The sequence below is a fragment of the Brassica napus genome, chromosome C5 (assembly GCF_020379485.1).
Source record: "Brassica napus cultivar Da-Ae chromosome C5, Da-Ae, whole genome shotgun sequence".
In the NCBI taxonomy this organism is placed as follows: Eukaryota; Viridiplantae; Streptophyta; class Magnoliopsida; order Brassicales; family Brassicaceae; genus Brassica; species Brassica napus.
The window spans coordinates 562,731-584,737 of NC_063448.1; the positions used below are offsets into that span (position 1 = coordinate 562,731).

A 22,007-nucleotide genomic window follows, 5' to 3' on the forward strand; every position below is an offset into this window, starting at 1 on the left:
AACATCTTATTTGTATAATCTTTAAGTGCCTTTCTAGATGAAAAACTGACTTCAAATATCAAGTGAGAGTAATTCATTAATTAGTTCCTTTGATTTCCTGGTTTTATACGAATCTACAATAATATTGTTTTGAAACAAATAGATATAATTTATGGAAAGTATAGAACCATCATTATTATTATTTGTTGATATCAAATTCCATATTTATTGAACTACGTACTCCAAATAGGTTTAATTGATGATCTAACACCATGGGGGATCGAAGTATAAACCGTCATTATACATTAAAAAAAAACAAATAGAATAAAAAGTTGGCAACAATTTAACCTAATGTGGTTTGAACTTAAACATTAACAAATATGATGATTGGCATTGAGAAATTAAACCACACTGTATCATACATGTACATCGATTAAAGCTTTTAGAGGAATAAAACTCAAATCACAACACTCTTTACTCTTTCTTTCTTTTTTTGGCCCGAAACAAACAAGCAAATATCCAAGTCCAGAAAAATTTCTGGGGTTAGGTACGAATTATAAAGTCAAAGATAGTTAGACCATTACAAAATTATTATTTAAATTAAAGATAAATGTCACAACCTTGTTTCTGTCAACTATTTGTTAGCGCTTAAAGAGTTAGAAAGATACAGATTTCTATTTCGACACATTTGGAACGCAGTAAGTGTACTTTCTTCATTAGTGTGTTTGCTAACACAATCAAATAACTAAGCTTTAAAAAAGATAACTAGATCTCGACCGCGCGGATTTTGTTTTCATTTATTTTTATATAAATATTTTATTTTCAGTTCTAAATTGGTATATATTATAATATATAATGTGCCTATCAATTTTTAAAACATATTAAGTTTACGGTATATTTTTTCATTGAATAAATTGTTTCAAACTTTCACATTTATTTGTATCTTTTTCTATATATATATTTTTGGATTATTATTTTATTATTAAAATCGTAACTATATATATAAATATTAGTAAAATTTTGTTTTATTGTCATATTCAAAGATATTATAATATTTCACAAATTTAGAAAGTTTTTAAAAAATTAAACTTTTCGCTTCATAGATTTATATTATCGAGTAAATAATTAAACATTTAGTTTTTGTTTAATTTTTAAAATAAACTATATAGTTTAAAATTGTTTTCATTGGTTTAAGGTAGTAAAGATTAACCATTGTTAGATAATATGATTTTTGTTATTTAAAAAAAATCTTTTTAATTTCAAAAGGCAACATCGATAAATATTTAAATAATTAACATATGCAGGGCCGGCTCAAGTAAATTGTGGGCCCTTGGGCAGATTGTTTTTCAAAAAAAAAGTTACATATACTTATGGAAAACATAAAAATTTTGGACCCCTTTTCTTAATTTTTTTTTTTGAAAATCATACCTCATTTTAACACTGATTATGCAAAAAACAATTTGGGCCCTGGGCCCATGCCCCCTTGCCCCTATGCCTAAGCCGGCCCTGAACATATGGAAGTACATTATTACAACATTAAATTATATCTATTTAATTTATACTATCTATTGTTTAAATTCAATTATTGATAGCCCAATAAAAATTTCTGGTAAACCTAAAATTTAAATGATAAAATTAAAGATTAAATGTAACATAATTTTTTTAGAAATAGGTCCATTAAATCTATTTTTTTCTTAAATCACACATGAATCAAGGTTGTGACTTTTGTTTTAATATATAAAATAGATCATATAAAAGTGTTTATTGCCTCTCCATAAAAGGATAACTTTTAGTGATTTGGAACAACTGTATAAAATTCAATTATATCGTTTAGTTTAAAGGTTTATGATAGTAACATATACCAGTTGTTTTGCGTATTTTATTTGTAGAAATCAAAGGTATGCCTTCAAATATCTTAATGCATATGTAATATTATGTATCTACCGAGAGCCTGGACAGGACTTAGCTAATCAAGATCCAGGCCCAAAAATATACTTTGGGTCGAGCATTTAACTCTTTGTCCGGACTACACAAAGTCCAAACATATCTAAAACCCACCTGTATTTTGGACTCTTCAGTTTTTAACGTTATCGTAAATGAAGAAAAAAGGACGAAGCCAACGCGTAGGTACACATTTGTGTTTATATCTTTCTCTGCTGTAACCTAACTACATATCCTTTACAGGTACACTGAACAGTACACTAACATAGACACATAGTAACATATATACAATTATACAAAGTTATACATAATCATTATTATACGGACATCTATATATACCGAAGCTTCGTAGCATTAACAAAAAAATACTGTTTTTTTGTTACACAGAAAAATTGTTTAAAACTAGTAAATAACTACCAAAGGTAGTCATAAAAAACTGAAAATATTACATTACGTTTTAAATTTTATATTATCTTTAAATCGAAAAGAGAAGGTTCATTTATTAATTTCGAGCTTATATTTTTGACCAAACGATGAAACATATTTTTGACCCAAAAAAATGTTTCGTACGTAAATACGAAAATAACCAACAAGTTAAGAAATAAAATTAGCATGCAAGTAATGGAGTGAGTCGCCGCCATGAAGAAAAAGAAAAAGAACAAAGCGAATCCTGAGTTATGGTTACGATTATTTGCTAAAGAAAGTTATATTTAACTTAAAAATATATGTTCTTTTTTGTCAAAGAAAAATATGTTCGTTCGAAGCTATTATTAGTGTTTATATAAATCCCAGTGGGTCGACAAAAGAAAAGTTCTAGTGACATGTAAAGTAAAAAAGGCGACGACATTTTCAGCGCGAATTATTGGCCTTTCCTTTTACATTATTTAATAATTTAATGTAGAAATTTTTGGGTTTCAGAAAAGCAAAAAACTCTGAAGACCGTCCAAATAAAATGTTTCAGTTTTATTAGATCCAATAATGATACTATATTAACTGACAAATTTCCTTTTGGAAAACGAGGTTCAAGATTCATGTGGTTTGCACTCACATGTGACCTCTTTTTCAGTTTGGAAATATACTTTCACCAGCTTGAATGTGGCACTCACATGGGTTTTTGTGGTAGGGTTATCAAAAGAAAATTTGGATTTTTCTACATATTTTAGCATTACAATTTTTGTTGTTCAGTTAGCGTGGGTTAGTGACATGTCTTTTTTGCCAGATATACTACTTACTAGACCTGTTAGTGGTAGTTGGAGTCGTGTTTATGTTTTAGATTTTTTTTTCATTAGAAAGCTTAGTATGGATGGGTCATATTCCTTATGTATGGAACTACCGTATAAATTGTAAATCGGTTAATATTGAGACATACTAGGTTTTGAAAACCCTTCTTTGTCTTAAGAAAAGGGTACTGTCTTCAGTTATTACAAAATTACTTTGATTTCTTAAAGTAAAAGAAAACTCTCTTTTTTGTTCGTTAATAGAAAATCAAAGAACTCTCTGTCGGCGAGGTTTTGTTGCCGTACATTTGGTGTTATTATATAACGTTTATTTGACGAAAATTTAACTAAATTATAGCATAGTGCCATGCCTTCTCATCAATGTGCATGCTTTTTTGTCGTTTTCGCTTTGATTCAGCGTTTAGTTACCACCATTTTGGTCTTTGGTCTCTTACAAATTAAATATAAGTAAACATCTGTAGCGGCTAACACTCCTATTTAAGCTAAGCCTTGCTCCATCAGTTGAACTCCTCTCTTATTTTTCCTTAGTTCTTAGGCATCATTAAAACTCTTATAGAATCTCATTTTCTTTTGTGGCTTTCCACATATTCGATTTGTAGTCCCTTTTTCTCACGTGTGTCATAACAAACTCAGTGTCTTGGTTAATAGAGATGAATAAGTACACATTTAACCCACCTGAGGATGAGCTCATTAACTACTACTTGAACAACAAGATCACAGAAAATGATGATCCTGAGGGGAAACAAATAAACGAGGTCAACATATGTCACCATGAACCAGCAGATTTACCAGGTGGGTTATCTTTAAACCCTAATTAAAATCATAAACCCTAACATGTCAAAAGTCTAACATCACTTCTTCATGTTTATGTGTTATTTGAAAAGGGCTGGCGAAGATAGAATCGGGTCACACTTGGTACTTCATATCTCCGGTAAAGAAGTTCGGGAAACTCAACCGAAGGAAGAGGGCATCAAAGACAGGACACTGGAAGATAACGGGGAATAGCTGTACGATTAAGGACACTGATGGTAACCCTATCGGTTTAAAGAAATTTCTTGTGTTCCAAGAAAACAAAAACAGAAGATCATCTACTTTACTACCCACCACAGCCCATCAACACAAGTTCACTTGGATCATCCATGAATTTCATTCCTTTCTCCACCACCCCAATAAGGTAGTAATTAAAGGTCCAAAAGCGATGTTAAAACTGCGACCCTTCTCATTTCCACTTTAAATTATGTTAGTAGCAACTTTATGATTAGATCAAAACATAAATTTGTGACCCCAACTATATGTATGAACTGAAGCGTTAATTAGTGACTATCTATGAATTATGTGAAGGACGCATTTGTTCTCTGCAAACTCAAGAAAAAGACAAGATCACGGAGTGGCGTCGCCGTAGATGCTTCCCCTGCGGTGACAGATCTCTCTCCCACTATCATTTCAGATCCTATACTTAATGACTCCCTGGTATTTTACATAATATGGGAACAACTTTTTCATATATTTAAGGTGTTGGTATATGTATTTTAAGTAGCTAGGTAAAGGCGATTTTAAATTAGTTCACAGTTAACTTTAGAGAACATAGAAACCATATACAAACATATTTTTTATACAGTCTCAGTATGATTAATATTGTAGCAATATGTTTTTCTTTTATAGAATACTTGTTTAGGTAGAAAAAAACATCGGACCAATTGAATCAGATTATTTCATCTTCGATTTTTTTTAATTAGTATTCATATGACTTTTCAGTACGATTTTGGTTTGATGTGAATGGGTTTAATTGGGCTAAATGATTGCATGATTAATTTTAGATGTTGACGCACCACAAGGACCCTGTCGAAGATTATGGTGGAGACTACTGTAATGACTTAGAAGAGCTAACCCCAGAACTCGACAGCTCTAGGTGGCTTGACCACTCTTATCAGTTCGACAGTAACCACTGGGGAAGTTTCGCCGATACAACGCATGTACGTACGAAATTTTATTTGATAACTAATAATTCTTCAATTACAAACCAAAGATCCCACGAGCTCGCGTGGTATTTTATGATTTATTGATTTGTATCTTTGGGACAGTCAAGCTGTGACCACTTAAAAGGTGAGAATACGAGTCCATTGTGTTTTTAGAATATTTACAGTTTGAATTTTAATCAAAATATCTAACATGAAGTTATTCAAGATTAAGTATTATATATTCACTCCGTATGTTTTAACCAGTAAGAATGAAAACTTGCATTGTAATAGGTTTAATAATTACTGTAGATTTTGTTTCAAAAGTTTATTAGATTTATCACAAAGATATTCGTCTTTCATTATATATTACGAGAAAATTTCATACTATTTCAATTAAATATTTTTTCTGGTGTGTTTATTTGAAAGTCATGGGAACAAGGTGAATCCAGCGGTCTCCTTCGCGGAGAAAATGGACACGTGTACGGACAAAACACCGTGGAAAACTCGAATGTGAGAGCACCTTCAACGCAAATACCCAACTTGGGTTTCCTATTTTTTGTTTTTCTTTTTTTTTTCTTGTCTGATTTAAAAAAATTAAAAATGAAACAATCGTGGACCGCCATGTGTCAGTGAGAACCGCGAAACAGTGCAAAATATGTCGCTTATTTCGCGACAAAAAACAACCGTCTCTCCCTTTTTAGTGGGTCTCACACCACATTTTCTCCTAAAAACCCTCTTTGCATTCCGGGTCGAGGGTGCTCTAAGTGACACAACTTTGAGAAAAAAAAAATGCTTTCTTATTTTATTGTTATAGAAAAATGAAATAAAATTACTATTATAGGGTAAAATAAAAGTATTAATTAATTATGTTACAAAAAGTTATTTTATATATTTTCCGCAGCATTTGGAAATCAGCGAAGCAGTGATGGGGCCCGTAACGTTTCCAACTCCCAACACCGACCAAATCTAAATAAGTTAACTGATTGGGACACTTGGGAGTATCAGACTACACGCGCCGCTCTTACTTCTCAACAAAGGCTCAGTTTCAACTGCTTCGAGGACTTGAAAACCAAAAAGCGGCCATCATTTGGAATCTTTGGATCTCTTCTACTTTAGTTCTCTTTCGTCTGTCTTTCTATTGATATTATTATTTGTATTGTACCCTTCCTTTTGGCGTTATTGATATTGTACTAGTTTAATTTCACGATCTCCTACGAATATGTTACTCCCATCTTTTTTATTTTCCGTCAAGAATTTATTTGATTAAAGGACCGAGCCCAAAACAATACAAAATCCAACCAGGACAATCTAACCCCACAAACATAGGCCGAAAGCCCAATTAGAGAAACCCTAGAAACAAAACGAGGCGCCGCCGCATCGAGCCACGACATCACCCCCTTCAAGCCACCACCGGTGAACCAACCATCGATTCACCGGAACACACCAGTGCTCATTAGTTTCACACCCTCTTCACCGCAAACGCCTTCGACTCATGTGTTTCCATTATCGGAGAGCATCAATCGCCACTTCGAGATCTCATCCGCCTCCCTTCATCACCGAGAAGAAAGCTTCTCTCGAAACATCACCCTTTACCACCGGAGAGCTTCGATCGTCCTCCGACGAGAGCTCATCCATCGAATCCAACCCGAAACTTCATAAACAGAGATAGAAAAACCAAACCCTAAAACGGAAATAGGGAACCAAAAGCCGGCGACGCAAGGCAAAGAAAGCCTTCATCCCCCGGAGTCAAAAGCCGGCGATAACAGAGCTGGAGAAGCCTCCACCTCCCGGTAACAAGGCCGGCATCAACGGAGCTGTAGAAGCCTCCACCTCCCGGAATCGAAATTTAATCTGACAAGCCTACTTCACCACACCAAACTCTCCACACGATCACATCGTTACTCCAGACGCATCGCCACCATTGATGTCGGTTCACTCCCCGAGTTGACGACGACGGATGGGGACTGGACCAGAGCTCAGACAAGGCGGTCAGGGAGAGGATGCGAGGGAGAAGCAGGAGAAATACCTCAGCGGAAGAACGAAGGACTCCGGCGACGGCACGCTCGCTCACGCGCCGGCCGTACGCCGGACCCAAAAATAGATCTACTTTCTCTCTCTGGAACTTTCTTTTAATCTCCAAACTTCTAACAACTGTATTTCTTAAAATGTTTATTCGACTTTTTGTTTATATGTTACTCCATCTATCCATCTGTTTCATTATATAAATAGTTTTATAAACATTTATTGTTTGAAAATATAAATAATTTTAACATTTCAATACAATTTTTGTATTTATTAATTATTGTGTGACCAATTAAATTATATAAACTTTTGTAATTGGTTAAACTTATATATTAAATAATATTTTTTTTTAACATTAGTGATGTTAACTTAAAATTATTTACATTTTAAAACAGAAAAGAGTATAGTAAATAACACTGAGGGGTTGCAAACAAGATTTTGAGGTAGCTTTGCACTGTTCCTGAATTCTGTAAATAAAATCTCTCCTGCTAAACCAGGTGAATAAGAACATAAGTTGCCCCAAGAAGTCTATTTACCTTGTGGCGTTGTTGAAATGTTAGAAAGAAAAGAAGACTACGTTACTTTTAATTAGAAAAGAGGGCAAATAGGATTCCAATTGCAGACCCTGTCTAGTTGACATTTTAGATTTTAATTAAAGAATCTAAAATCTCTCCTGCTAAAACAGACACAGAGTAGTGACGTTTATTTTTCATATTACTGCAATTATCATGTGACAGACTGACAGTAGTAGTAACTACTAGTCTACTACCAAGAGAGTACGAAAGTATCTTCATTCTCGAGCTTGTCTTCTCATTTTCAGACCTATTTAATTAGAAAATGGTGCATGATCCGTTTAACCTTAGTAGTCCATTAATTATGTGACAAAAACATGGTTACATAACAAATAAGAAAAAAATTGACATAAAAGCAAGAAATTTCGTAGAAATCGTAGATATAAGAACGATAAAGTATTTTAACCGTAGATTTATTCAAATTTTCGCAAAAATAAATCACAGAGAAGTTTCTCTTCTAGGATTGGAACACTTTAAGAATTAAAGGTTTAGGTAGGACTAGCTAGAGATTGATGACGAAGAGTCAAAAGGAGTAATGGACGATTTCTTTGTCATATACTGTATAAACGAGTCTAGAGATTCAAGAACTAAAAGCGAAATGACACAACCTTTTTCTTCTAACAAAATTATCTAATCACAAATTCAATTGTTTATTGGCGCAAACAATGTTGAATACATACGCAATGAGCATATTCCTAATCCTATATTCAGTTTTCCACACACTTAAAAAGTAAGTGCACGCTTACATACATCTAATGTAGACATAATATAGCGAAATGGATATCCTTAGACACAACTTCAATGTTTGATTAAATTATACAGAACCGATCTAGTATGGTGAATTAGATTTTCTTATGGACAAGATTAATTATCTGACTAAATTATTTACTAATATAGTGAAAAGATACTGTTGAATCTGGAAAGATTCGTGTTAATACTAAAGTATTTTGGTAAAATAATTGTGTTTCAAGTATTTGTTCACTGTATTTACTTAAAACAAAGAGGAAGAAAAATAAAAGTTGGCGTTACTCTAGTGGGGTTTGGACTTGAACATTAACATGACAAGATTGCACGTGGTATACTGTCACTAAAAAATCTATAAATTAATAATGCTGAAACTCTTAAAATTTATTAATTTAAGATTTCTTTTAAACTTTTATTTTTTTAATTATTTTTAGTGTAAAAAATGAAAAAGAAAATTATTTCATGATATTATATATTGGTCAGAGTTTATAGATTTGAACTTTAACTATTTTATTAGAGTATTTGATATAGTTTATGTATATGATGAATACATATTATATAATACAAATCCACTTTTATATGTAATTTAGTAAAACTAAAATTAAAATTTGAGATGAAACTTATTTTGAAGAAAAACATAAAACAAAAACAAAAAAGTGTGTATATGTATGGTAATTATTAATGTATGATTTTAATGAAATCATAATATTTACCTAAGAATTTTTTAAATTTATTAATTTATGGTATTTATTAATTTATCGAATATTAATTTATAGAGTTTTTATTGTATAATGTATTTTGATTCGACATTAATGTTTGTTTATTTTGTTGAATCTGATGCATCTTGCAAGGGTTAGGTAGGATCGTTTGAGTACAGGTTGATGCTACGTCCAAATGAATTTGACAACTTTGTCTTTTCATGCAACTTGTTATCACAATTCGCCTTTATTATTTATACACGTAAGGACATACAATACGAGAAAAAAGTCGCAAAACAAGATAAGACATAACATAGAACTTTTGCAAACTTGGAAAATACTAAAGGTGGTTTTCTTGATCTCATTTATTAATTAATTATCATGTTCTTGGGGTGGGGGGGATAGAAGAACATAGCAGAGTTTTCTTAATGCAGCTTCGGATTTTCCTGTAAAAGAAACTTCCTCTTTTCTTGTTGATGACCTCTTGATCCATTTTATAGTACTCTCCCATTTCATTCCCTTGTACATCAGACTTCTCCTTGGATGCATCAAGACTGGTTTTTCTCACCTTGAATCATATCAAATTAGAAGCCAAAAATGTTGTGAGTAGCATGATTAGCATTAAGGGACTGTCAGGTATACAAAGAAAGAGAAAGAATAAGGCTCAGCACTTGGGTTGGTGAAATTAGCTTGGTTGTTGAGTTAGGAGAGTTTTGTAGGTCTGTGATTTGGTCTATGCGACGATTTGAGCTACCAAAACTATCACAAGCGCTCGAGGTTTGGATGGAGCCCTATAACAGTAAACAAAACGTTAGCGTTGTGAGGTGGAACCTGAAAACAGAGGATTTACCATAGTAAAATTAAGCTTACTGTTGTTGTTGCAGATATCAAATCAGAATCACTATCCTCATCATCACTATGATCAATGAAACCGGTGAGTGATATTTTAGGTCTGTAATCGTTGCGATTTTCGTGCATAAACAAAAGATTCACATGCTCCTCCTCATCATTATTTCCACAATTGATAAAAGAGTTCAAATCATGAGTTGAAACACTGTCTAAACCCCTGCATAATGCATCATGGATCTGAGTTTCCTTCTCCGCATCAAGCAAGCCAGTAAAGTGACGTTGATTCTGTAACCCCTGAAAAAACGGAAGAATACAAATGAAGTCGTTGTCACATTCTCTATGACCTGACTGAAACAAATGAAGTCCCACCTCAAATTCACCAGAGTTGTTCATATGAGTGAACTGAGAGTGATTATGCTCAACTTCACCACCACCACCACCAGGAGCAGAAGAAGAAGGTAAATCTCTGGGGTCACCCTTAAAGATTACTTTACACACTGTATATGTGGTCTGCACAAAATCAAACACGACCCAAAAAAAAAACAATCTCACCAATAGTAACACAAAAGCCAAATCTGGATTTGAAAAGGTTAACATACCTGAGTAGGAGACAAGAACGTAGAAACATATTCATGCATAACCCATTCGGAATTCGAGTGAAACACCAGAACCCTTTTCTCACCAATCTTCTCGCGGTTCCCTCTCTTTCGGATTATATTCGTTGTAACTCCGGTTTTCTTCCAAAAAGCAGACTTGGTTATCCTGCTCTGTCTCTCACCTCTGTTATACTTGTTCTCCTTCCGACCGAAAAAATACCAAATCTGATCTCTCGATTCCCTCCTAGACTTGCCTGGCAAAAAAAAAAAAAAAAACTAATTAGTCCATGATCCGATTTAACAAAGCACGTGAGACTTACTAGGTAACTCCCAAGGTTCGAAGCTACAGATATCTACTGTGCTAATGGCTTTGTCTACATGGCTCGTGTCACCACCGAGATTTTTTAGCCTGAGGTAATAGTCCACGATCTCCTCGTCTGTCGGAATGAATCTGAACCCCACCCGATTTTCCATTTTTTTCAAGGACACGGAAGATTTTAACAAATGAATATAAAGTTCAAAAACAAAAAGATCAGAAGAGAGCTTTCTCCATTGTTGCCGTTCTGTAAGTTAAAATGGAAGGAAGAAGAGTTGCTTTTATACCAAAAAAATAAAATTATCAAACGTTAATGTTTAACGGTGAAGTTAGGGGTCTCAATCCAGGCTGGCCCTGCCCAAACCCACTAAGTCCGTTGATATTTGAACCCGACCCGGAAATATTTTGGGCCTAGAATTCAAAGCCCTAGGGTCACAGGGCTTTTCAGGATTTTTTGGGCTTTTCGAAAGACAATTTGTCATTGTCACTTCTATCGTTTTAATATATGTGAATTTTCATAAAAAAAAATAGTTTCAATTTTTTAGTTTTAAAATATAAAGTAAGTTTAAACTTTTCTTATTTGTCAAAAATATTTTACTTTTTTGTATGCTTTGAAAACATGTTATAAACAAACCAAATTTAATAAGATTTAAATAATCAAAAATAAATTAAAACTAAATATATAAAAAGCAAAATTTTAAAATAGTCAAACGTTTCATAATTAGTATTTGGAAATAAAAACATGTTGTACAAAAAAAGAAGAACGTACATTTGCAAAATTTAAAATGTGACACTTGTAATGATCAAACAATAAAATGCATTAACAACTTTTATATTTGTTTTATTAGAGTTTTTGATAAAAATATTAAAATAATATGTCAATACTAATAATGGTTTTGATTCAAGAATGATAATATTTAAGTTAAAGTATAAAATTTCGGATTTTTTGGTCGGTCTTAGTTCAAATGAGCTTAGGTCCAAAATACCCAAAATTCAAATGGACTTAGAGCATCTCCAACCTCATTCCATAATATACTGCAAAATGGAGTGAGAAATGGAGTGATGTTCTTAACCCGAAAAATCCGATTTTTTATGGGCTTATAAAACTAAGCCCAAATCCGATAGTTTTAGGACTAGGTAGGTTCGGACCGCGGATTTTGACCCTAATTGACATGTTCAGGTGAAGTGGATAGTCCGTTATTCTTTTCTTTAGTAAAAACTAATTTCCATTCATTAAATATTACATCCAATCCAGATTACAGCTCAGATCAGTCCACCTGGGAGCTTGCATCATCAAAAACTGGCTAAACGACGAAGACAAAAAAATATATATATATAAAGTGCTGCTGCATTTTGCGACTATTCTATAGAAATAATCTGATTCAATTGGTTTTTTTTTTTTTTTTTTTTTGTTAACCAGGAGGGTTCGGGCCTTCGGCCTTACTCCCCCCTAGGCCCGGAGCCAGCCTGCGTCAGTACCGGTTAAGGCCCTGGACACTCCTCCCACGGTGGATCGAACCCAGGAGCGCAACAGCACCAACGCCTGCGCTTAAACCAATCTGATTCAATTGGTCCGATGTTTTTTTCTACCTAAACAAGTATTCTATAAAAGAAAAACGTATTGCTACAATATTAATCATACTGAGACTGTATAAAAAAACACTCTCTCTCCCTCGGTTCCTGAAAGTAAGATTTTTTAGAGTATGCACGCTTATTAAAAATTTAATAAATGTTTATAATTTAATTTATTTTTTACTTTATTATACATTTTCCAATAACTTTCCACCAATGAAATTTAATCAATTCAAATATTCTCAATTAATGTTCCTCAAAAGTATAAAAAAGTACCTTAACAATATAGAAAATCTATCTTTGTGGAACAATAAAAAAATCTAAAACATCTTACTTTCAGGAACGGAGGTAGTATATGTTTGTATATGGTTTCTATGTTCTCTAAAGTTATAGAATGAAAAGAAAAATTAAATCGTGTAAGATAAGATACCGTTAGGTAAGGCTTGCAATTTTTCTCTTTTTTTTGATAGATATAAACTCACGGTAAATTTATATATTGTTTTATTCCAACTGGACATATATTATTTTGCATCATCAACTCGTCAGCGTGTGACGACATGTGCAAGGAGGTATCGGCAGCTGGCTCTAGTAAATACTCCCTCTGTTTTTTAATGTTATATATTCTAGATTTTTCACACATTTTAATAAAACACATTAAATTTAGATATTTTTTGTGTTTATCTTTGTTTCATAATTTTAAACCAATAACAATTCAGTAAGTGTAATTAAGTTTTTTGAAATTTGCAATTAGTTAATAAAACATGTTTTAAAAATGTAAAAAATGGATCTTTTTAAAACAAATTTTTTTCCTAAAATATGTAATATTACGGAAAAGAGGGATAATTGTTATTGTTATTTCCTTTTTTTATTGTATTGGAATTTGGGCTGCCTACATAGTGAATTCGGTTTTCTCGTGTCGTGTTTATATCCCATATGGATTTTGATACCAATAGTAAACTTTTTATACTTCTCTAATCTAATACGATAATATTAATCTTATGTATAAGCAAAAAGCAATATATACGCACCTGTGTCTAAACATAGATTGAGAGTTAATATTTCTAACACCAGTTTCAAGTACTACAATCCAATTAAAAAGTAATATACACACACCTAGCTCCTTCCATATCGAGATAGTAAATGTTTTTTTTTTTTTTTTTTTGAGATAGTAAATTTTTTTTTTTTTTTTTTTTTTTTTTTTTTTTTTTAAGAATAGTTTTTCTTAAAGAGGTCTGAAATTTGAACCTTAACATCAGGATTGCATTCTACATATTTGCGTTCATATGATGCACTCTAAAAGAGACACTTTGACATTGACAAAGTATATTATCTATCACAATAGATTAGGGTCAATATAAGGGGTTATTAGGTATCATGTCGGGCATTGAAGAAGACGAGTCAAAAGGAAGTGGACCATGACTTTTTATTACATGCCAAAGCTAGATATTACAATTAATTAATTATAAATAAATGCGCATAATCTGACAAAGCTAGAGATGCTACAACCTTTTTTTACATCTAACCATTTATTTAATTATAAATGCGCATATCATGCGTAGAAGAAGATACGGAAAATTAAGGAACCTATTTAGATATCCCTATTTCCACACGTTTAGACGGTAGTAATTAAGTCCATGCATACATGTATTTCTTCATCGGTATGCATCACATATACACACGTACCGGGTATATAGATAACATAAAGTCTAGAGAAATCAATATCACTTGTTTTTTTTCGTCTGTTGATTAAAATAAAAGGGTGTAGGGCAAATAGTAACAAACAATTTTAAAAATAATTTTAGATTTAGTTCGATTGCTAGAGTATTTTCTTGTATACATATGATACTGTAAAGAGAAGAGAGGAAGCAAAATAAAAGTAACCATCGGTACTGGGATAATTTGAACTTAATTAATTAAACATCAACATGACAACATGCACGTGTATACATATATAAGTATGATGTGGAGTTAATAAAAAGACTCTTGAAATAAAGTAATTTGATTTGATGCTAGACTTATTTTCCTTTTCTGTAGAAAACTGTATAATGTCTTGTGGGGATTCGGTAGGTCATGAGGAGAGGCTGATTGCGACGTCAGAGAGGATTTGAGACTTTTGATAGTTGTTATCAATATTTAAAATGATTACAATCTTGTCTACTCGAATCACTTCTCATCAAAAAATTCAACATCATTTTCTTAATATGTTTAAGGAATACAATAACGCTACAAAACAACAAGCCAAGACATAATGTATAGTACGTGTACAGATTTGGAAAGTACAAAATCATGTTACTGAAAACAGGTGAATTTTAAAATATAGCAGCTCTTTTCTTCTTGATCGAGGGACATAACAACATTTTGCTACTCTTGTTGGAGATAGATGATAGATTTATGCCCAGTCGAAGACACCGGTCAATGAGTTTTGCATAGAAACAGTCTTACTCTGCTCATCATCACCAAGCAAGTATTTCCAATCATAACTTGACAGATTGTCGAAAGCCCCGTGAATTGCTTCTTCGAGCTCCGTTTCTTGCTTCTTATCAAAAAAACCACTAAGCTGGTGTGGATTCTTTGGTTCCTTAAAAGTCAAAAGAAGAAGAAGACAAATTAGTGTGTATAAAATATGGTTTTGAAAACTTTACATTTATAAAGTTTGAGATTGAGATAGACCCCACCTCAGATGCTGCAGTACTAGATTCTCCTCCAGAGTTATTCATATGAGTGCCTAGAGAGAGACTATGCGCATCAATATCACTACCAGGAGAAGAAATCTCTGTCGCTTCACCCTTTTTGTGAACTTTGCAGATTGTATATGTCATGTTCTGTAATTAAACCAAAAATACGGTCCAAAATTCAGAATATACTATTGAATATTACAAGAAAGCAACAATAAAATAAAAAAGGAAACCCCACAGAAGTTATTGAAAAAATGACCTGAGTAGGAGACAAGCAAGCAGCGTCATACTCGTGCATGATCCAGTTGGTTTTGGATCCGCTCGAGTGAAACACTAAAACTCTTTTCTCACCGATCTTTTCGCGATGCCCTGATCTCTTTCGCTTGATATCCATTGTAACTCCAGTTTTCTTCCAAAAACCAGACTTGGTTTTTCTGATCTGACGTTCACCTCTGTTATATCTCTTCTCCTTGCGTCCGAAGAAATACCAAACCTTATCTTTTGACTCCATCCTCGACTGCCCTGAGAATGAACAAAGAAGTATGGGACTGCATCAGAAAACAATTACTTTATTGTATACAACAGTCGGGTAAGACTCGTGAGACTTACGAGGTAACTCCCAAGGATCGAAGTTACAGATATTAATTGTGCTAATGACTTGATCGACATGGCTCGTGTTGGAACCACCGTGATTTTTTAACCTGAGGTAGTGGTCAACGATCTCTTCTTCGGTCGGAAGAAACCTGAGTCCCACCGGATTCACCATTTTGACACGGCGGCTAAACTTTCAGACAGAGAAGAAAATGCAAGATCGTATGAGAGAAGAAAAGGCCAAGGAGGTTCTGTGTTATTTATGCTTAACAAAGATGAAGGTCTGGTCTGCGTGTCAATACGTACGGTGGAAGTATTAAAATCCAAATAAAAAGATTCGAATATTTTGCCGAAAAAAAAATTCGACTACATCTTGACCGTTGATTCGTTGGATTATAGGTTTTCGGCGGAAACGTTTGGGCCGTCGGCATATATAATACTATAATAGTATAATTTCGGACTCTACATTGCTTAGAACATTCTGGTCCAACGCAACATAGATGAAGGTCAAGGATGTAATTTACATGAGAAAGATGATGGATGGACCGGTCCAACATTTGCCTATACGTGCATACTATATTGAAGTAAGCAATCAACGAGATTAAATCGTGACCATTGATTCATTATGTTATATGTGAATGATTCTTGGACCATTTTGTGACGATGTGGGACTGATGTTTGCATCAGCTGCAAAAATATAACAGTATTTTTATTTTGATACTCTTCGTTATAAAACAGTAATTGGCTAAAAGACGTCGTTGTGTTATAAAGAAACATAAAGTTCTTTAAAATGAATAAAATTTAACAAAGAAAATAAAGCATATATATACTAGAGTGGCTATGGATTACTTGGTAAGAAAACCGACCATTGGCGGTCAAAGTTTTTAGTGAATGTGAGAGAATGTAACCATGGCTCACTGCTCTACGAGCTTCCTCACACACTATCAGGTTAGCCGCTGAACCAAGCAACGTCAAGTTTCCAGCCACCGTGCTTACGGCTTACCCGCGCCTTTTTCTTCTCAGCTGGCGCCACTTTGATATTAGTTACTTTATTTGCTATTTAGCTTTAACTCTGTGCTTTAGGCCGTCGCTGTTTCTTTTCCGGTTAACCGGCCCCTTGTAGCTCCGATCTGGCCCACTGGGTTTTTAATATTAAATGTTCTAACTAAAAAAAAGATTAAACTTAGTAACTTACGTAGCACGTTATTGTTTGAAAGTTTGGGACAAAATTTCAATTATCTAACCCTATAACACTATTTTACTAAGATCACATTATTTTAATGCAAATTTCAATATTAAAATATATTCTCTTCCAAACATAATACCAACACACTAAAAAACTAATTTTAGAGTATTATGTTATTAAATTATTGTTTATTTTATTTTAAAAAATATTTATAATTTAAATAATTATGACTATGTAACTATATATTACATAAAAAAATTATATTAATGTTCTTTTAAAATAAATATTTACTATTTCAGTATAATATTTAGATAAAACATTTAAATAAACTACTTCTATACGTAAATTATTTTATTGTAAATATTAAATTTACTTTTTGTATCTATTTATTTTTTTATTTGTTATTTATTTTATAAGTATTTGATATAAAATTATTTATTTATATTAAATAGTATAATTTTTAGTGTTGGCTTACATCAGTTTTTGTGTGAAAACTAAAGTAAAATAGTACTCCCTCCGTTTTTTAATATAAGTCGTTTTAGAGAAATTTTTTTGTTCTAAATTATATGACGTTTTCGGTTTTCTTTGTAAAATTTATTAACACTTAATGTCATACGACCAATGATAATAAACCTTCTATTTTATTATTGGTTGATTTGTGGTTATGTAAATAATTAATGATATTTTTGTTTAGGAAATATAAAAACTTTTTGATTTCTTCATTTATGTATATAATTTTAAAACGACTTATATTAAAAACGACGGGGGAAGAGTATAATTTTAGTGTTGGATCGCAAATGGTCTAAGCATAACGTTTTTATACAGTTGTAAATCCAGTGGTCTCCTTAATGGAAGAAAACGGACAGGTGTAGGGACGTAAACACAACCGAAATCTCGAAATTGAGACAACTTTAAGGAAATCGCTGTCTTTTCCATTTGTCGTCTTATTAAACAAATCTGTCAAATAATAATGGTGGAACAGAAGCCGGCCAGGAATGTGTCAGAACACCAACAATGACCAAATATGTGATCGAATTGGGTCACGTGAAAGCATCAGCAATTTCTTCGCCTATATACATATTTATAGAAATATTATTGTAGAGGTTTTTCTACTCTATATGGGATATGAATTTATATTTAGTCCGATTACTAAAGTATTTACTCAAATCGTCCCATTATTGTTTAAGCATTTGTAAACTAACCAAACAAGCCCTTTTTTCAAAAAAAAAAAAAAAACTAACCAAACAAATCCGTATAAGAACAAAACTTAGCAACTTTTAAATTAGTGGGTGTTCGGACCTACATTAAACATCGACATGATGTAGACGTAAAGAGAATTTCCACATGCTAAACTTCTTCACAGAGTTGTTACCTTTTACGGAGGTTCCTGGACTTCTTGCTCTCAAAATCTATTGGTTGGGTTTTTAACGTCGATTTCGATTTCTTTTCGTTCTTTCGAACGCAAGGTTTAAGATTACAAGTGAACGTTTTCTGTGGATTTCTTCTTTTTTAACCACATCTATCATTCATCATGTTTTAGTTATTTTCGTTTATCCGTTTATTTTTGAAGATCTCTCCGATTGTAACCGATTTATTTCAGTGGATTTTTAATTTTAATATAAGCATTTGTGTTAAAAAAAAAAAAGATTTGATATTATAGTCTTGACTCTGAAATATTTGTTGTGAGGATTTATGAGGCTGGCCCATATGAGAAGGATTTGATTGCTCTAGTTTGAAAACTTTGTTTGTTGCGTCAATTGAAATGACATATAGTTGTCTTATAACATTTTCTGATAGCAAATTCACTTTTATATATGAGATTAGGACATACATTAAAAATACGAAATAGTTACAAAACAAGATAGACATAACTGAACTCATACATGGAAATTACCAAATGTATTCTTAATTGATCTCGTTGACTGGTGCATCATATTCTTGAGACACAAGAACATAGCTTGATTTTCTTGGCGAATTTTTGTATCATCCTGTAAATGAAACCAGCTCTTTTGTTCTTGATCACCATCTCCTGACCCATTTGATCACCTCCGATCTCACTTACTTGAGCATCATCATCACAAGGACTCATCTTCTTCTCGGATATAGCACTATTGGCTCCTAGAGCTTTGCTCACCTTGAATCACATATCAAAGAAGCCAAAATGTCGTGAGTAATGGCAAAGTAGTAGCATGACTAGTGTTAAGGATTGTGCTTGTATAGGAGAAAGAGAGAAATAATAAAAGCTTACCTCTTGAGTTAACGAGACTGATTCGATTGTTGAGCGTGGGGACTCTGGCAGGTCTATGATTTGGTCTATGAGACGATTAGAGTTACCAAAAGTAACACAAGTGCTCGAGCTTTTAATGGAACACTGTCATATCATATGAAAGAAGACTTTTAGCTTTTTGTGAGGTGGAACCTGAAAACAGAGGATTACCACAAATGGTAACAGTAAAAATGATGTTTACTGTTTTTGTAGATATGGAATCAGAATCACTATCATCATCATCATCATCGCTAATGAAACCGGTCAGTGGCATTTTAGGTCTGTGATCGTTGCGCTCCTCTTGCATAGACCAAAGATTCACAAGCTCCTCCTCCTCCTCCTCATCCTCCTTAGCACCATCATAGTTCAAAGCCCTGAGCGTTGCATCTTCGATATGAGCATCTTCCTCCAAATAAGGAAAGCTACTAAACAGACGTGGATCCTGTAATTCAAACGAAGACTCATGAGAAAGGGAAGAACACAAAAGAAGGAGGGTTGACTTAAAAAGGAGTATGGTTGTGAAGTGACCTACCACCTCTGTCTCTGTACTCAGTCCTCCAGAATTGTTGTTGTTCACACGAGGGATTAAAGAGATGGAACTTGTAATCTGGTTTGGGTTCTGTACCTCTGTCTCTTTACTCAGTCCTCCCGAACTGTTGCTGTTAAATTGAGGGATCAAAGAGAGATCATCCTCAATTTCACCAGCAGAGGAAGAAGAAGGTAAGTCTGTGGGGTCACCCTTAAACATTACTTTACACACTGTATATGTCGATGTCGTCATCATCTGTACATTAAAAAAAAAAAAAAAAAAAACCAAAATCAAATCAAATGACAATCGCAGTCCAATCAAGAGAGTACAACAACTACCAGCAACCAGATAAATAAATACCTGAGAGTCGGGAGACGAGAACGTAGCGACGTATTCGTGCATAACCCAATCCGATTTCGATTTCGATTTCGATTTCGACTTCGATTTCGACTTCGACCCACCGGGAATCTTACTACTGTACTTAAACACAAAAACCCTTTTCTCACCAATCTTCTCGTGATCTCCTCCTCCTCCCTTCTTCCGGATTATTGGCTTTGTCTCGCCGGTATTACTCCAAAAACCAGACGGGATTGTCCTCCTCTGTCTGTTGTTACGCATTCGTTTCTTACAACCGAAGAAGTACCAAACAACCTCATCTCTCGATTTTATCCTCGACTTGACTGAGGAAAGAACCAATAAGAATCATTCAATCCGTCGAAACTAGCGAGATGATTATGTTCATACAAACAGTGTAATTAAGACACACTTACAACGTAACTCCCATGGGTCGAAGCTATATATATCGACTGTGTTCATGACTTCGTCTACATGACTCGTGTTACTCTCGATGTTCTTTGGCCTCACGTAGTGTACGACGATCTCCTCGTCCGTCGGACGGAATCTGTAACCCACCGGATCCACCATTTTGTGATTCTGACGAAAGACTTTGGAGTTAATAAATAACCAAAAAAAGAAAGAAGAATCAGAATATTTAGCAGAGAGCTTCTTTCTCCGTTGTTGATCTCTCTTCTGCAAATTAATTGTAGGCTGAAGGGGTAGTTATATTATTTATATACAATTCAAAAATAATAATAATAACAATAATTAAAAAACAATGGTGACGTAACGTATGCGGTCATGTTTAAAGTAACGTCAACGTCGACGGGTCCATTATCAATAACAAGATAAAGTAAAACACAAGACGTCAAGACATATAAATCCGGTGATAATACCAAGTAACCCGCGTCTGTATATTCAAGTCAAGAAGCTTCATCGAAGTCCCGTCGATTATAGAAAGTCTCTAACCACTATTTTATATGTTCTCTGGATATATATACTTATAGGCGTAGTAATTCTAACACCCACATTTTAGCATTAGTGATAGATAAATAAAAAAAAAAAGCATTAGTGATAGATGCAGCGCATATGGAAGATAAATATGGGTTATTTACATTTTATTTATTATAATTAATTATCTTAACTATTTATATTTATTTAGATTAAGATAATAACGTTTTAGATAAGCTTTATCTAGTTTTTAAGTTTATATTTTGATATTTGTTTTTTATATAAATGTAGGAGTCCTGCCTATATAAAGGCTTTGTATTCTTTGTTATAAATAGAAACAAAATTGGCATACGCATTCAACGTGAATATTAAAATACAAAGGAACAGAAAAGAAGCATATATACACATAGGCCTATACACACACACACACATCTGCAGAGTTGGAGATAAGTCACTTAAATGAGGATAATTTTCATTTGATTATATATACCTTAATATATAATTACAATGCATTTTACTCAAGAGAAACTGATCACGTTTCTTTGTTTACCTTACATTTCTAAAATGGAATTGTATACATATATATCATAATGAATAGTGAAACAGTAGAATAATCAGAAGGTCAAAATAACTAAAACACTTAGCTTGACAATATTTCATTCAATAATCATAGCAAATTGCTCAAGACCTGATTTTAGTATATTAATAACATTTATTTATTCTCATTTTTAGAGATATACGTATTTATTATGTAATTATATCACTTTTCAAAAAAAAATTATACACTTTTTAAAAAGGTAAACCTTGAGAATTTGATATGAATTAATAAAATTTGCTAGAAGCGCATCTTTGGAACTTGAAATCCTGATAAAATGTTATGCAGTTCATTCGTAATTGAGTTAATTATTGTTTATTTTCTCTAATTAAGATACATATGTGTATACTGTGAATACTAAATTACAGAAAGAGTGTAAAAAGAGACATAAAC

At 33.0% G+C, this 22,007-nt stretch overlaps 4 protein-coding genes across 5 annotated transcripts; 1 reads left to right on the forward strand and 3 right to left on the reverse strand.

Moving 5' to 3' along the window:
• The first annotated feature begins 2,282 nt into the window (after positions 1-2,282).
• Positions 2,283-7,951, forward strand: LOC106398047 (NAC domain-containing protein 69-like). The gene is made up of 4 exons (XM_048757651.1): positions 2,283-3,950; positions 4,043-4,332; positions 4,976-5,048; positions 5,541-7,951. The coding sequence occupies exons 1-4, from the start codon at positions 3,809-3,811 to the stop codon at positions 5,747-5,749; spliced, it is 714 nt and encodes a 237-aa protein (XP_048613608.1). The 5' UTR covers positions 2,283-3,808; the 3' UTR covers positions 5,750-7,951.
• Positions 7,952-9,383: 1,432 nt separating this feature from the next.
• LOC106399767 (NAC domain-containing protein 5-like) lies at positions 9,384-13,600 on the reverse strand. The gene is made up of 6 exons (XM_048757652.1): positions 10,918-13,600; positions 10,601-10,851; positions 10,371-10,511; positions 10,023-10,295; positions 9,824-9,943; positions 9,384-9,720 (listed from the first exon to the last, which is right to left on the reverse strand). The coding sequence occupies exons 1-6, from the start codon at positions 11,069-11,071 to the stop codon at positions 9,532-9,534; spliced, it is 1,128 nt and encodes a 375-aa protein (XP_048613609.1). The 5' UTR covers positions 11,072-13,600; the 3' UTR covers positions 9,384-9,531.
• An 836-nt stretch (positions 13,601-14,436) lies between these two features.
• On the reverse strand, positions 14,437-16,297 carry LOC106399768 (NAC domain-containing protein 5-like). Its single transcript, XM_048757653.1, has 2 exons — positions 15,770-16,297; positions 14,437-15,682 (listed from the first exon to the last, which is right to left on the reverse strand). Exons 1-2 carry the CDS (start codon positions 15,924-15,926, stop codon positions 15,339-15,341), a joined length of 501 nt encoding a protein of 166 aa, XP_048613610.1. The 5' UTR covers positions 15,927-16,297; the 3' UTR covers positions 14,437-15,338.
• Positions 16,298-18,710: 2,413 nt separating this feature from the next.
• On the reverse strand, positions 18,711-20,772 carry LOC106397507 (NAC domain-containing protein 5). Of its 2 annotated transcripts, XM_013838095.3 has the most exons (6): positions 20,503-20,772; positions 20,093-20,412; positions 19,736-19,987; positions 19,406-19,645; positions 19,186-19,308; positions 18,711-19,071 (listed from the first exon to the last, which is right to left on the reverse strand). In XM_013838095.3, exons 1-6 carry the CDS (start codon positions 20,654-20,656, stop codon positions 18,868-18,870), a joined length of 1,293 nt encoding a protein of 430 aa, XP_013693549.1. In that variant the 5' UTR covers positions 20,657-20,772; the 3' UTR covers positions 18,711-18,867. The 2 variants fall into 2 exon arrangements, with proteins under 2 accessions (XP_013693549.1, XP_048613611.1); XM_048757654.1 differs by having other exon boundaries at positions 19,406-19,987.
• Positions 20,773-22,007: the final 1,235 nt, after the last annotated feature.

What these genes read in the sequence shown, in the direction of transcription:
- LOC106399767 (XM_048757652.1), bottom strand. Translation starts at nt 11,071, where the DNA reads ATGGAAAATCGGGTGGGGTTCAGATTCATTCCGACAGACGAGGAGATC. An exon ending in TGATATCTGCAACAACAACA is followed by an intron (nt 9,944 to 10,022) that starts GTAAGCTTAATT and finishes TTACTGTTATAG; the next exon opens with GGCTCCATCCAAACCTCGAG. An exon ending in AGCTAATTTCACCAACCCAA is followed by an intron (nt 9,721 to 9,823) that starts GTGCTGAGCCTT and finishes ATATGATTCAAG; the next exon opens with GTGAGAAAAACCAGTCTTGA.
- LOC106399768 (XM_048757653.1), bottom strand. Translation starts at nt 15,926, where the DNA reads ATGGTGAATCCGGTGGGACTCAGGTTTCTTCCGACCGAAGAAGAGATC. An exon ending in CGATCCTTGGGAGTTACCTC is followed by an intron (nt 15,683 to 15,769) that starts GTAAGTCTCACG and finishes GTTCATTCTCAG; the next exon opens with GGCAGTCGAGGATGGAGTCA.
- LOC106398047 (XM_048757651.1), top strand. Translation starts at nt 3,809, where the DNA reads ATGAATAAGTACACATTTAACCCACCTGAGGATGAGCTCATTAACTAC. An exon ending in TGAACCAGCAGATTTACCAG is followed by an intron (nt 3,951 to 4,042) that starts GTGGGTTATCTT and finishes TTATTTGAAAAG; the next exon opens with GGCTGGCGAAGATAGAATCG. An exon ending in TGACTTAGAAGAGCTAACCC is followed by an intron (nt 5,049 to 5,540) that starts CAGAACTCGACA and finishes TGTTTATTTGAA; the next exon opens with AGTCATGGGAACAAGGTGAA.
- LOC106397507 (XM_048757654.1), bottom strand. Translation starts at nt 20,656, where the DNA reads ATGGTGGATCCGGTGGGTTACAGATTCCGTCCGACGGACGAGGAGATC. An exon ending in TCTCGTCTCCCGACTCTCAG is followed by an intron (nt 19,988 to 20,092) that starts GTATTTATTTAT and finishes TTTAATGTACAG; the next exon opens with ATGATGACGACATCGACATA. An exon ending in ATTCCATATCTACAAAAACA is followed by an intron (nt 19,309 to 19,405) that starts GTAAACATCATT and finishes ATGATATGACAG; the next exon opens with TGTTCCATTAAAAGCTCGAG.